We start from the raw sequence: 15,359 nt of genomic DNA, 5'->3' as shown, positions 1-15,359 counted from the left end.
AAGAGTTTGAAACTTTGATACATATTTAATTAAAATAGAATAAGCATAAAACAAAAAGTATCAAGATAGTGTTAGTGCCTTTTTGTTGGCAGAGAAGAGTCAACAAATGACCAAGAAGACATTTGAAGATAATTTCAAAGTAGCTTGGTTATATAATGCCATAATTAGTTATTATCTCACTTAATCTACAAATGAAATGCAGGCGTAAAAAGTTCATCCTGTTTAGTATAAGAATTTTTACATTAAATATATAGCAATCCATTTTTCCAGAAAAGTGATAGCCGTAAATATAGAAAGACGATTTCCATTATGCAATTTTACTAGAAAAATCTCAAATACAACTAAATAGCTATGCAATAGCTCATAAGTACCATTAAATTGTTCTAAGTTAGTATACATTTCTGCTTAATATGGAACTACATCTTGGATTTTCAAAAGGCAGCAATAATTGTATTTTGGCTTCTATTGATGCTTAACACAGTTAAGCAGACAGTTCAAGCATATTAAGTGAAGGTGGTTAAAACTAAATGATAATCACAATCTCTTGGGTTTACATATGCTAATGCTTACATGGAATAAAATGAATGTCACTTAATTGGTGTTTATACACACACAACTAAAAATCAAAGGTAACCATTCTAATTGTAATCAAGCAACACATTAAAATACAAATATACCATAGAAATGAAGTAGTATGATCAGTTCTCCGATCTTGAAGAAAAGTGGCTAACAAAGCTAAGCCTGCAGCAGTTACCTTAATCATAATGGCTTACAGAAGCATCACGTTTCCAGTAGAGAAACGAATTTATGCAAGTCAGTACGTCTTCTGAAAGTTTCACATCTGTAAAACCAGGATAAGGCTACAACTATCTTGAAGTGTGAACAAGATACAGGTTAAGAGGGTAAATTTCCCAGCCATATATAAGGGAGAAAGGCAGGTCCTCATGCAGCATTTGCTTGGCTCCTGGAAAGCTGCTTGTGCATAATACAGAGTCGTCAGAGAAGTGAACTGGAGAAGTTGAGGTACATTTTCATTATGACTTGACTTTTACACTTCAGGAATGGAATGATCCATCAGGCTTTTCATGATGCTCGGTGCCATCCTGTAAGAGTTGAATCACTTTCATTACCTACTGAGGCCTTTTTTTTCTTTAAAACGTTGTATTAGACCAAGAAAATGTTAATTTAAACTAATACCTGTTAGCAGCAAGGGAGATTGGTCAGGGGTGGGAAGGAGTGCAGATAATCTAGTTGTTTGAAAACACCTGGTGTGAAAGGTCACACTAGAGACATACAGCGCTGTTTCTGAATCCTGGGCTAGAAAAGTTGGACAATAGGACACATATTAAAGCTGAAGACACTCCCTGATACGATCGCTGAAGACAAATGGATACATAAGCAAATGTGGTGAAGAAAGCTGATGGTGCCCAGCTATCAAAAGATACAGCGTCTATGGTCTTAAAGGCTTGAAGGTAAACAAGTGGCCATCTAGCTCAGAAGCAACAAAGCCCACATGGAAGAAGCACAACAGCCTGTGTGATCACAAGGTGTCGAAGGGATCAGGTATCAGGCATCATCAGAACAAAAAATCATATCAGTGAATGGGGGGCGGGGAGTACGGAGTGGAGACCCAAAGCCCATTTGTAGGCCACTGGACATCCCCTTATAGAAGGGTCTGGGGAGGAGATAGCCGTCTGGGTGCAGTGTAACAACGATGAAACAAAACTTTCCTCTAGTTCCTAAATGCTTCCCCTCCCCCACTAACATCCTAGTCCTACCTTACAAATCTGGCTAGACCAGAGAATGTACACTGGTACATTCCAGATAGGAACTGGAAACTGGGAATCTAGAGCAGATGATCCCTTCAGGACCAGTGGTATGCGTGGAGATACAGGGAGGGTGAGTTGAAAAGGAGGAACCGGTTACAAATATCTACATGTGACCGCCTCCCTGGGGAACGGACAATAGAAAAGTGGGTGAAGGGAGACATCGGACAGGGCAAGATGACAAAATAATTTATAATTTATAAATTATCAAGGGTTCATGAGGGAGAAGGGAGCGGGGAGGGAGGGGGAAAATGAGCTAATACCAAGGGCTCAAGCAGAAAGCAAATGTTTTGAGAATGATTATGGCAACAAATGTACAAATGTGCTTTACACAATTGATGTATATATGGATTATGATAAGAGTTGTATGAGTCCCTAATAAAACGATTAAAAAAACCTTGAAGATAATGATAAAAGATGATTTTGGAGGAGTTGCGGTAAGGGAAGCAAGAGGAAATCCTCACACAAGGCTGAGACAAGTTGGGAGAGGGGACCCTATTAATGGTTTATGGAAAGAGCTCTAGACACTAATTTCTTCACCCCTTCCCTGCCCGCCTCCAATATTTCAACTTCAGCTTCATACATTACCCTAAAGGCAAAACAAAACACCTACTTGAAATTGCATCATGGGTTATGTTCTACATTCAAGACAGGTATTCTAAAAGTAGGATGCTAAGCCAGCTTGGCAAGAACAGTTAAGACAGAAGCCAGGATTTTAAAAGCTCTAGAAAAAAATCTTTTGCTGCCCCTTTTCTAGAAGTAGCCCTCAAAAAGTTTGGGGTGTGGTGGAGAGAGAAAAACCAGACTATTTTTTCTATGAACTTTTTGAAGCCCCTTGTAGTGGCCTCACTTGGCTTCCTAATACTCAATTCATACGGACATAAAGTAGCACCTTTGCCCACATACTTCTAACGTCCTGGGCTGCTCAAGAGAATTGAAATTGTTCCTCCTATCATCAACTACCAGGTATACTGGCATCAATTTTACTGAAAGCTGACCGTTTTACACATCTTTTTCCTTTTAGGAAGTGCTAAATTTAGGGAACATATGATTAATTTTATTCCATACTTTGAAAGTTTTGAGGGGTCATCGATCCATTTCTTGAAATTTAAATAATTTACTTCAAATTTCTATATAAATTATACTGTTCTTTAGGTAAAAGAGTTAAAGGTTTGAGAATTAAATGAAAGCAGTGGTAAAATCACAGAACCCAGATAAGTGAATTGACTACATACCGTTTAATAATATGTTCGAAGATGAAAGCAGGCATGATTGTGATAGTAACTACAGTCCCAGATGTTGACAGTATGTCTGCAATTTGAGAGTCCTGTTGAAAACAGAAAATTCCACTGAGACTGTACGCAGTAAGTAGAATACTATACTACACACGGAAAACACACACACACACACACACACACACACACACGAGAGGAAACCAAAAAAACACCACCTGGAATTGCACTGGGCAGAGGCGGAACTTCGTAGTACTGCTGGGTGAGTATCAAGCAACGTGCTCTGAAGTAGTGCACCCAGTGGCTTTTTTTGGTAAAAGTAGTTTCACTCAAACCTCGTTTTTTGTGATGGCTGATTTAAGAGAATGGCGTATGGCTATAAGATTTAATGTTGTGATATTGAACACAGCTTACAAGGACAGTGTTATAGGAAAAACTCAAGTATACGAGTGGTTTTCTCACTTCAAAAAATGCCAAACCTTGTTCTGGGTCAGTCAACTTCCCGAATGGACAAAATGCTGATCTATAGTGCACGTGGAATTCGGTCCACCATGACAAGACTATTAATCAAGCATTCTGTTTAGAGGTCTGAAAAGATTGGCTAATAGTATGTGACAAAAAGGCCCTGATTTGTGGCAGACCAGGGGACTGGTTTTGCCACCACAACAATCCACCTGCTCACACAGTCATCTCAGTGCACCAGTTTTTGGCAAAAAGCAGCATGCCTCTCTTGCCCCACGCAGCTGACTCATCAGACCTTGCTCCATGTGACTTGTTTCCGTAAATGCAGAGGGACTTGAAAGGACAGCGATTTGACAATGTAGAAGAGGTGATGAAAAAAACAAGGGAGGTGCTGTCAGCCATCCAAATCACGAATTTGAAAAACGTTTCCAAGAATGGAATCACAGATTTGGCAAATTTTTAAGTGTAATGGAGAGTACTTTGAAGGTGGTAAGATTGTTTTGTAAAAAAATTTAAATACATAGTCTTGAAAAATAAAATTCTGGGGTTTTTTTGGGGGGAGGGGTACCCCTTGTATTTATTTATTTAATATTTTGATAATATCTAAACTTTGAATGACAGTATTTCTAATTTTTTTCTACTTTACCTAGTTTAATTCTATTTATTAAAATCAGTTGATTTTATGCCTATAAACCAAACTGCTAAGTAAATTGTACTGGATATATCAGGCCCCCACAAAAATCACCTTTTTATTATAGAAATTTCCCTATATGTAGTACCATATCCCCTCTCTTAACTGTATTCTAAACCAAAGTTTATGAACTCAATAAGCCTTACTCTATAACTCTGGAACTAAAGAGAGCCTTGAAGAACTTCAGGGTAGGAGAAAACAAATTGCTGATATATAAACAAACTATGATTTATTTATTCCCTTCCTGCTTGTTAAGTGGCAACCAATCATTCAAAATGTAATTAAAATTTCTATAGAGATCTAGGTCAGAGCCCCCATATGTAGGCAAACTACCCACAGAATTCCACTGACTAGCCAAGAGCCCAGTAAGAGGCAAAGCAGTGCTGCCGGGCGTTTCTTTACTTAGAAGGACAATAACAAACAGTACAGCTGAAACAGTCAAGCGAAAAGGGTGTTTTTTAAAATAAAGTAGTAAAAAGGCACACCCTTTCTGTTCATTACCTTCAATCCAATGACATTCTGCCCATTGACTTCACAGATGTTATGTTCGGTGAGAAGACCATTTCTGGCTGCAGAACTATCTTTCACTATGGATGTTATTTTTCCATTTTTAAAGATAAAACCAACATGCCCAGTACTATCCTTATGCATGGTAACAGTTCGTTGAAAGGGCCTGTAAACATGAGACTTGATTAGAAACTTAATTCCAAGGTAAATATGTTATTAGGTTTCATTACACTCTAAATTTGCCTTACTGGGTATTTGGTTATAACAAATGAAGTGTTTCCAACAGGAGCAACCTGAATGTATATTCAAGAATATCTCTGTACAGCATTGTTTTTATTTTAAAATCATTATCGTTTAACTGGTTTTCTAATGAAGATTTCCTTCTTGGGATAACAAACACAAAACAGTTCTCTAAACAGTTTATCAAAATGTTTCCTCTTTTTCATTTTTGTGGGATTTAGCATTAAGAATGAGGCTTTAAACAAAAATCACAAAGTCAAAAATCTCAGAAAACCCTATATTAGGATAGCTCTGGGTTGGAATTAACTCAATAGCAGGGGGTTTGTTTTCCCTGCATTGTTTTTAGAAACTACTTCTTTAAGTACTGGATGAATATGGTCTCTTACTACGATTTTAATTTTATGGCTGTATTTTAAAGAAGAACTGCAAAGGGATTATAAAGAGGTTTCAACAAGATGGTGGGAATATGGAATTAAAGCTAATAGAATTTGCCCATAAACGTTTTAAAGCCTAACTGTGACTTAAAAGAGTTCTTTTTGCCTCTTTTTGGAAAGACATATATTCTAACAATTACTCAAAAAAGGCCAATTGATTATTAAATCTGTTAACTTGCTCACTTATCTACAAATCTCCTACCATGTGATAATAGGGGCTTTATGATAAACTTGTCTTTACATGGTATAATTCAGAACAACTCTGTCTTCTTGTTCCAATCCAAATTAATGTTTGAACTTTTGCTTTGATATAAAATAGAAACCGCTTTGTGCTGTTCCTTTCTACTCAGGAAGCAAGGCTGGAAGAGACCCAATTTTATAAAAATTTGGTGGATTAGAATGGGGAAACTTTAGATAAAAGTTTTGCTCAAACAGCCCGCTGTCCTCCCCTAGAAATTCTTAGAAAGCAAGAGCAGCATTGACAATGCATAGCAACCAACTTGCCAAAGGATTCTGAGCAGAACCGGAAACAACCGTGGCCCAGCAGACAGTGCTGTTTTGAATGTCCATCACTCCCCACTGTCCTATCTGCTAATAATCCAATCTGCCACATCAAGGTCTGGAAGAGCTCACTATACCTCTTCCAAACTTCCCATTCCAGGTTTTAACCCATAATTTATCATCCCAGAGGTGTCACATTTAAAATATTTGGATTTGTTCTGGTTTTGTTTTACTAGCTATAACTGAACCAGTTTGAACCAGTTTTTAACCCTTACAGTGAAAATGACATTCATCTATAAAATATTTACCATGTCTTAGAAATTTTTATGATACTGCATACTATCAAAGATGAATAAAACAACTTTAGACTAGTACATCCTGTTAAACACCCCAAAGCTAATTAAGCAATGATAGGTTCCCCCTCTACCACGTTACCACTTGTGGGGGCCATAGCAAGAAAATAAACGTTAGTCCATCTACGTGCTAAATGTTTAAAAGTCATAAACACCAACTGGTAAATAAAAGGATGTACTTACTCTCCTACCGTGATAACTACAGCTTCATCACCGCCCAAAGGGTCACGGTGACTTTTAAGGAGTCTTGGACTATTTGGAGTTCTGTGCTGATTGAGCCCTTACACACGTGTGTACAATTTATCAGGTATGTTAAGCAGTCCACTGGAAAGTGAACTTCAGACACTAGGCTACTGAATGATTTCTCCAACAGAATTTCTCTTTTCTAGAAATGTATTTAGAGGACACATTCCTATAAGCTGTGAAAAGAGGTGTACATCGCAATCACAGAATGCTGTTAAAAATCAAATCATGTCAGAAAAATCTGTACCAAACAATTCCAAGAATATAGGACTAATAGCATTTCAATTAGAATTATTTAATGACTGTGAGCCTTGGTAGCGTATTGGGTTACACTTTGTGATGCTAACTGGAAGGTCAGCAGTTCAAAACCACTGGTTGTTCCAGGGGAAAAAGCTGAGGCTGTCTACTCCCGTAAAGATTTACAGTCTTGAAAACCCACAAGGGTAGTTCTACCCTGTCCTTAGAATTGCTACGCGTTGCAACCAACTTGATTGCAATGAATTTGGTTTTGAGTGAGCTTACCTATCACGAATAGTCATGGTAATCTTCTCTCCAAATGCCTGTTTGAGTACTTTGTGTGCTTTTTCTGAGTTCCAGCCAGCACAGTTTTCACCATTAATCTGGAGTACTTGGTCTCCAAATTTAAGGCCAACCAAAGATGATGGAGAATTAGCCTGGACCAACTGCACAAATACACCCTAGGAATAAGAAAATAACTAGTCATTTACCACTGGTACATGATATAGTTAAAAATGCTGGAAATTAGAACTGAACCGTTAGAAATCTACTCTTTTAAAATAAATTATGAGCACAGTGAGTCAAGTTACCCCTTAAAGAAGTTGAAAAGTTTGTGAGGGATAGAATTCTAGAAATCAAGGCAAAAAATAAAGTTTGGGTGGTAATTTCTACTGCAAGTCATTGACACACCTGACCGAGCCTCAGCCACCTTTTCCTCTTAAAGATGAGTGAAGATGAAGAACTATAGTAGATAAACTTATATGAATCAAATAGAATACCAAATCGGTATAACAAATCATCATTATCAGAGACAGAAAAATTTAAGTGCTACAAACCTGATTTCTTTTACAGCATGTAATAGTGGAAGTTTAAGGCCATTCATTAAAATTGAAGGATCCCTTTATTCATGTGCCAATGAAAAACATAATCTAATAACATCAGGATTATAATTTGTTTTTCATCAGTCTTTAACAAAGATGAGTGTAAGAATTTTAGTCAAGTATTACTTCACCATCCATTAAGTCAAACTGTAGACTTACAACTTGGTCTTGCCTATAAAGTAGTCAGATGCTAATATTTCTACTTTTTTAAATACTGGACACAGTGTGGTAAGAGAATAGCATGGTTTCCTATTTCCTATATGAGTATTTTGTAAAAATTGTAGGAGAAATATTTGACAGATTGGGTTTTAAAAGTTTAAGCATTTGTCACTATAGATAAAATAATACAAACATTTAAAAAGTAAGATAAAATCTACTTAAAAGCCTAAAATTATGAGATACTTAACAACACTCCAGTTCTTATAAAGAAATTGTTATAAGACACAGAAGAAAACTAAGGTACTAAAAACCAAATCCAAATATCTCATCCCGGACAGAATAAGGAGAAAAATGTGGAACAAAACTCAAAATCACTGGAAAAAAACCCAAAAAACCAAGCGGACTGGTCTGACGGAGACTGATGGAATGCCAAGAATATGGATCCCTTAGTCCCTACTGAGGCCTGGAATTGAACTCTCTCCCATGACTCAGTTTTTTAGTCTCTAGGGTGAATAATAACACCCAGGAAGTGTTCGATCCACCATGTGAGAGATCAAAATAGCCGCATTTGTTAAGGGCTACAGCTCAGAAGGCCAGAATGGACAGGGAAGGAGCAAATGGAAATAAACATGAGAAGGAAGTGGGAAGAGTGCTATTGTGGGGACTGCAATCAAGGTCATGAAGCAAAATGCATGAATTGTTGAATGGAAAAATCAATGTGTTCTGTAAACTTTGTCTCAAATCACAATAAAAAGCAAAATCAAATAAAGACCCAATCCTGGCAAAGAGCAGCATTGTACTCTCAGCCCCTCAAGAAGAAGAGAATAGTTAAGTTAGAGCTTCCAAGTTCAACTGATAGATGAGTTTTGTTCAAGTTATACATAGACTAACTGCCTTTCATTTTTATCACAATGCGAAGATTGAGGCTGACACAATTCCATTATACAATGTTATTACAATAGAATAATTTCCACAGATGAGTGAACTTTATTCAAGAAAAACTACTCTCAAAAAAGGGAAAACATAGTTCAACTCTGCAACCTTAAAACATGGTACCTAAAAATGGATTACCTGAATAGACTTTAAAATAGTCTCAATAGATCCATCATTATTAGGGAATTCCAAATGAAATTTCCAAATGTGAAAACATTAATCATTAATTAAACATTACTCATTCATTAATTAATTAGTCATACAAACTATTAGACAACTTTAAATCCATTTAAAAAAACTTACATTATCTACTGATTTCAGCCTGAGGCCAATTTTTCCTTCTTGATCTTTACACAATATAACTTCACGAATCCCTTGCTTAATTTCTGCTCTTCGAATTCCAACATCATTACCAGTTATAGGAGCCACCATATGATTCATACTAGAAGGTCTTACTACCAACTGTTAACAAAAATGTACAATATATCAACATTTAAAGACACTCCATCAAAAAAGGTTACAATCATAATTCAAAGTAGTTTAGGCTTTCCAAAATGTATTCTGTAACATTTTGCGTTTAATTTGTATAAAAATAAAATGGCATTAGTGATTCATATTTTATAAGCCCCATATTTATCAGCACCAATAGACAATGTCTTCCTCTTGAACAAACTGGCATGTCTTCAATACAAATGAATTATTCTTAAATTTTGTAGGTCCGTCATAAGATCATTTTGGAACTGACACAACATCTGACAGAGTGTTCTGTCATACGGTATGAGACTTTCAGTCTCTATAAGTACCTCACGGTGCTGGGGACATAGTAGTCACACATTGGGCTGCTAACTGCTAGGTTAGTAGTGAGAAACCGCCAGCTGCTCCAAGGGAGAAAGGGGCTTTCTACTCCTGTAAAGAGTCATAGTCCTGAGAAACCACAGGGGCAGTTCCTACACTGTCCTATAGGGTCACTATGATGGTTCGATGGCACTGAATTTCGAATTTGGAAAGTGTAACTGTAAGGCTAAAAGAGAGTTGTACATTATATGGGTCCTGGTACACATAAAATGGTCAAATATTATTTCTTTTCTCCTTAAATAAACATCTATGGATTAACTTCCACAGAAAGCTATACTAAAAATTATGTAATTAACTTGCTAGTTTATCCACTAGATATTCCACACTTTCTTTGGTCTGCAACAGTACTTCTTTTTTTTTTTTTTTTCAAATGAATAGCGAGGTGGTCTATAACTTCATTCGGAAGCATCTGAATTTCAGAGCTCGTTAATACCTTTTTATTTTACTTATATTTTATAATCAAATTGGATTTTTTTTTAATTGAATTTATTTTTGTTGCTGGTGAATTTTTAAAAGCTTCCCAAGTGAATTTTTCATTTCACATATTGCATTTTTCTCCTCTAGTTTACCTAGTTACTTTAATATCTTCTCTCCTCATTCATAGTTTCATGTAAATCCTTGAGCTCATTTATAGTAGTTGTTTTAAAACTTCATGTCTACTACTTGCATAACAGAGGCAGTTCTAGTCTGTCCTACAGCCTTACTGTGAGTCAAAATCTATTTGACAGCAATAAGTTTGGTTTGGGTATTTTGATCTGCCATTTGGGAATCTCTTTCCAAGGACGGACTGTCCTCCTGGTCACTTTCCTGATGCTTCTTCACCTACCACGTTTTTATTTTTATTTTTAAGTGTTGTTCCTTTCACTGACACTCTAGAACCAACCTTGCTGCAAATTCTTAGATATGCCAGCCTCAGCCCACAATTCTTCTTCCGCCGTCCCAGTTCTTTACCCAGCCTCCTAGATTCTGATAAACCCGCCCCCTTTCCTGCGCTGCCCTAAGCCCTAAAAGACGTAGCTATTTTCTGCTATCACATGTAACCCAGCTTTCCATTCTTCCTTTTATTCTGCAACCTCTTCATGTATATAAATTCTCATATCAAATTATCTTTGTTGAAAGACCTATAGCGATTCTTTTTTCCTAACTCAACACTATTATAAACAAGTTCTCAATATATATTTATTAGATATATGAGTGAAATCATGCACTGTACTAAGCACTGGGTTGTAGCAACAAGGCATGTAACTTTGCCCTTTGCAGTCTAACAGACAATAGATACTGAAATAATTGCACAGGTATTATCTCTAATTATGGTAAGTACTATAAGCACTATTTAGTAATGATTTTGTAATAATAAGGTTTCAGGTAAGTAAAATTTAGGTCTAAATTCTGAGATCTATTACAAAAGCATTATATTTTCATACAGAATGCTAAAAGCTTCTGAGCAAAGTAGAGATATGACCAGTACTCAGGATAACTCATCAACCAGCAGCTTAGCACTATTAGATATAATAATCAAAATGTGAAATACAGAAGCTATGCTAGTCCGTGTAGACTAGAGAAACAAATCCAGGGAGATTCACACGTGTGTAAGAGAGAACTTTATATCAAAAAGCAATTGTATATTAAGAAACATAAATAAATCTGATATTAGCCCATATGTCAGATACTAGTTCATAAATTCCTCTTCAGGCTCACGCAACACATGCAATGATGCCTAATGCAGGGAGATCACAAGCCAATGGGAAGATCATAAGTCTTGTGGATCCAGTGGCAACAGAAGCTTCTCAAGGGCTCTGGCTGGCATCAGAGTGCCTCCTTGTGGCTTGTCAACAGGAAGGTGAAGCAGAGAGAGTGTGTCCTGCCTCCAGAGAGGAAAGCAGGAGTTCCCAGAAGCCTCATTGGCTATGACCTGATTGACAGGCTAGACTCCACCCCTTCACTTAAACTGACATACAAGAAATATGACCCGAACAGAATCACTAAGGCTTACCAAAATCCACTGTCATCAAGACGATTCATAGCAACCCTATCTACAGAGTTAATGAAACAGCAAATATTTATAGGAGCAGATATCATCTTTCTCTCACAGAGCAGCAGGTAGGTTTGAACCACTAACCTTAGGAATGAGGCTAATGCCTAACCCACAGCACTACCAGTAAGTAGTCTCAGTCCTTCAATAAGTCTTAGTAACACTAAATGTAGGTGACAAAGACAAGCAGATTAGTTTAAGACATTTAAAGTCTTAACTCCTAACTAGAGCAGTGAGTGATATTAGCACAAAAGTAGACTAGCATTTAAAAAATTATACCTAAAATAAAGTCTAAAATGTCTGAAAAGTCAATGCTAAAGTTATAGATTTGTTAAGTTAATCACAACACAGACACTTAGGTATTTTATATAACTCAATAGTAATCACACTGTACATACATACCCCTTGCACTGGTGCTCCAGGGACCATGGCCATGTTTGTGCATATTTCTTCTTCATTTAGACTCAGACCCATGTACTGACTGAGCTCTGGATACAGTTTAGGATATAGATCTAATACAAATAAATGCATGCATGCATAAGACATTGGCAGAATCTACACACACATAAATCCTCTTATTGGTATATACTTCTACTTACATTAAAAACCACAGAGATTGAATTATATATTAGTATTATACCCTAATAAAAATGTTTAGTAAAAAAACCCACTTAGGTTTTTCTGTTTCTGTTGTTGGGAGGTTTTCCTTTTTTTTTTAAATTCATTTTATTGGGGCTCGTACAACTCTTATCACAATCCATACACACATCCATGTGTCAACCACATTTGTACGTTTGTTGCCATCATCATTTTCAAAACATTTTCTTTCTACTTGAGCCCTTGGTATCTGCTCCTCTCTCTTTTTTTTAAATAAAATGAAGTATAGCAATGGGCCCATCGCCATGGAATCCACTGCTCATATCATGTTCCTCATCACCCTAAAGCAGATGGCTTGATAGAACGATGGAATGACCTCCTAAAGACACACTTACGGTGCCAGCTAGGTGGCACCATCTTGTGGAGGTGGGGCAATGTTCTCCAGAAGGCAATATATGCTCTAAGCCAGAGGCCAAGGGCAAAGGTAGTACAGAATGGGTAGTGGAAGAAGGTAGTTCTACCAATCAGTTACGACCACATGATCAATTGCAAAGACTGGTTGTGACTGTCAGTATTTCTTCTTTATATGTACTTACTATCTTTCCTTTGTTAATGTACAATATACCAGATACAATCAGATTCAGTATGTTTTCATTTATATGTATGATAGATGTATGTTAGGTATAAGTGTGATTTCATTAATATGTGAAAATTATATATGGCTAAAGAATTGTGTACACGTGTCAGCTTGGCAAGGGGGAGGACTGCAATGTTAGATTTATTGTCCCAACTAGGCCAATAGGAACATGTGGGTGTAGATTAATCAGGTCACAACTTGGAGGGCAATGAGATAAATGGCTCTGCAAGACCTGCCCCTTCTCTCTTGCTCCCTAGTGATAAGACAGTGTGCTGTACTACCTGTGAGTCAAATCAAACCATGGGTCGTGTTGCTAGAGCTTGAGCTTGAGGCTCCGAGACCTGCCTCCCCACACTGCTGGTGCATACATCACTTGAGCTTGAGGCTCCTTCGAGACCTGCCTCCCCACACTGCTGGTGCATACATCACTTGAGCTTGAGGCTGGTGGATCCTGTTCCTGTATAGCTTGAGATCAAGATCCCATCAAGGCCTGCTTCACTAAGCTCCTGTGTTACTGACTGTTGCTGACCCACCCTGCTGTCTGCTGCCTGCTTCTCTGACCTTGGACCTGGCAGCCCACCCCATATGAGCTGAAAGACTCCCAGTATATTAACTGTTCCACAAAAGTGAGTTGAACTGAGTCCTCTGTACTGCTGTGTGGACTAATTAGGTGTTACATTCCTTCAAACTGTATAAACCTATCCTCTTTTATATACACATATATGTATGTATACACACACACACACACACACACATATATATATAAATAAATAAAATCCTAGGTGTCCTGGTTTTGTTTCCCTAGAGAACCCTGAAAACAGTATGGTTTTCTTTATATGAAATCCAGGATAGGTTGGGGAAAATGGAGAGCTAACAATAATGAGTCAAGAATGTAGAAAATGGCAGACCCGCGTGTGGCCCAGGCAAGGACCCTGAAAATAAGCAGCCTCTACCTTGAGAGCCACTTTCACCAGGGCTGCGTCCGAGCGCCCTCTGTGGCGGACACACTCAGACGCAAAGGAACCCTAACTGCAGTCATGAGCAGCACCAAATGCTTCAAGTGTGGGCGCTCTGGCCAGTGGGCCCGGGAATGTCCTGCTGGAGGAGGCCGTGGTCGTGGAATGAGAAGCCGTGGCAGAGGTTTCCAGTTTGTTTCCTCTTCTCTTCCAGACCTTTGTTATCATTGTGGTGAGTCTGGTCACCTTGCCAAGGATTGTGATCTTCAGGAGGATGAAGCCTGCTCTAACTGCGATAGAGGTGGTCACATTGCCAAGGACTGCAAGGAGCCCGAGCGAGAGAGCGAGCGCAGTGTTGCTACAACTGTGGCAAACCAGGCCATCTGGTCGTCACAGGGACCACGCAGATGAGAAGCGCTGCTCCCGTGGAGACTTTGGACACATTCAAAAAGACTACACCAAAGTGAAGTGCTCCAGGTGCGGTGAGACTGGTCGGGTAGCCAGCAACTGCAGCAAGACAAGTGAAGTCAAGTCTACCGCCGTGGTGAATCAGGGCACCTTGCACAGGAATGCACAACTGAGACTTCAGCTTCATTATTTTCCTTTGTCGCCCCTTCTTTTTCTGATGGCTGGTTGTGGTCTTTTCTCTGAATCCTCTTTACTGGCCAAAGGTTGGCAGATTAGAGGCTACTCCCAGGCCAGTGTAAAAGGAGGAATGTAAAAGGAGGAAAGGAGTGGGGGAAAAAAATCTACTTTCTGCATTTAACTACAAAAAAAGTGTATATTTGGCTTGGTAGAAGTGTTATGTATAATGCTTTGTTAAAGAACCCCTTTTCTGTACCACTGGTGAAGAAGGGATTAATGAATAGGAAAGAGTCAGCCCATTAGGCCCATTCTGGGTCTCTTGAGATGTTCCCATGTAGGAGATAAAACCAATTTTGGAAGTGTCTATGAACTTCTGTATGTAAATGTAATTTTAGCATTATGACGGCCTTGGATTGTAGACCTCAGTAGCTGTAACATCATGCAACATCTGCATCAGGCCCTATATAGAACATACAGTTGAGTGGGAGTAAACAAAGAAAAACAAGACTGTGCACAAGAGAACCCAGGATAAAAGTCTACACAGGAACAGCTTCATCACAGAGTTGATGCCGAGTAATCATACACATGTGATGACAAAGGTAGAACACATTTTTTCCCTCAAAGTCTTAAAATTAAAGCCCACGGTAAACATCGATACTCAGAGTTAGCACAATTTGGAGCTTGTTCAGGAATTGCAAAGAAATGCATTTTCACAGAAATCAACATGTTATTTTTTTATCCTGTATCACTTAGACAACTGTGCTTCATTTACTGTAATCAGTTTTTAAATGTCAGATGGAAAAAGCAACTGAAGTCCTAGAAAATAGAATGTAATTTTAAGCTATACAATAAAGCTGGAGGAGGAAAGGGAGGAAAAAAAAGAATGTAGAAAATTTGCTAAAATAGATTATGATGATGATTGTACAAATATTTAAAATATATTTAAACTACTGCATTGTTTGGTATGTGAATTATATGCCAATAAAAGTTTTAATAAA

General features: G+C 37.9%; 1 protein-coding gene and 1 pseudogene across 1 annotated transcript in view; one reads left to right on the top strand and one right to left on the bottom strand.

Moving 5' to 3' along the window:
* Nucleotides 1-10: 10 nt before the first annotated feature.
* LOC101638328 (syndecan binding protein) overlaps nucleotides 11-15,359 on the bottom strand; it is a 25,800-nt gene continuing 10,451 nt past the window's right edge. Inside the window, exons 4-9 of the mRNA XM_004697570.2 lie at nucleotides 11,989-12,098; nucleotides 9,003-9,161; nucleotides 7,012-7,187; nucleotides 4,713-4,884; nucleotides 3,062-3,153; nucleotides 11-1,103 (exon numbers count right to left, since the gene is read on the bottom strand). Of these exons, the coding sequence (XP_004697627.1) occupies nucleotides 1,049-1,103; nucleotides 3,062-3,153; nucleotides 4,713-4,884; nucleotides 7,012-7,187; nucleotides 9,003-9,161; nucleotides 11,989-12,098 (764 nt within the window). The 3' untranslated portion in view covers nucleotides 11-1,048. The remainder of the gene's footprint in view (nucleotides 1,104-3,061; nucleotides 3,154-4,712; nucleotides 4,885-7,011; nucleotides 7,188-9,002; nucleotides 9,162-11,988; nucleotides 12,099-15,359) is intronic.
* LOC123521268 lies at nucleotides 13,858-14,434 on the top strand (annotated as a pseudogene).

This window comes from Echinops telfairi, unplaced genomic scaffold (genome assembly GCF_000313985.2).
Source record: "Echinops telfairi isolate 266 unplaced genomic scaffold, ASM31398v2 ScPeMD7_1;HRSCAF=3_0, whole genome shotgun sequence".
Taxonomy (NCBI): Eukaryota; Metazoa; Chordata; class Mammalia; order Afrosoricida; family Tenrecidae; genus Echinops; species Echinops telfairi.
The sequence above is the reverse complement of the archived record's forward strand: the minus strand, read 5'-3'. Positions and strand labels throughout refer to the sequence as shown.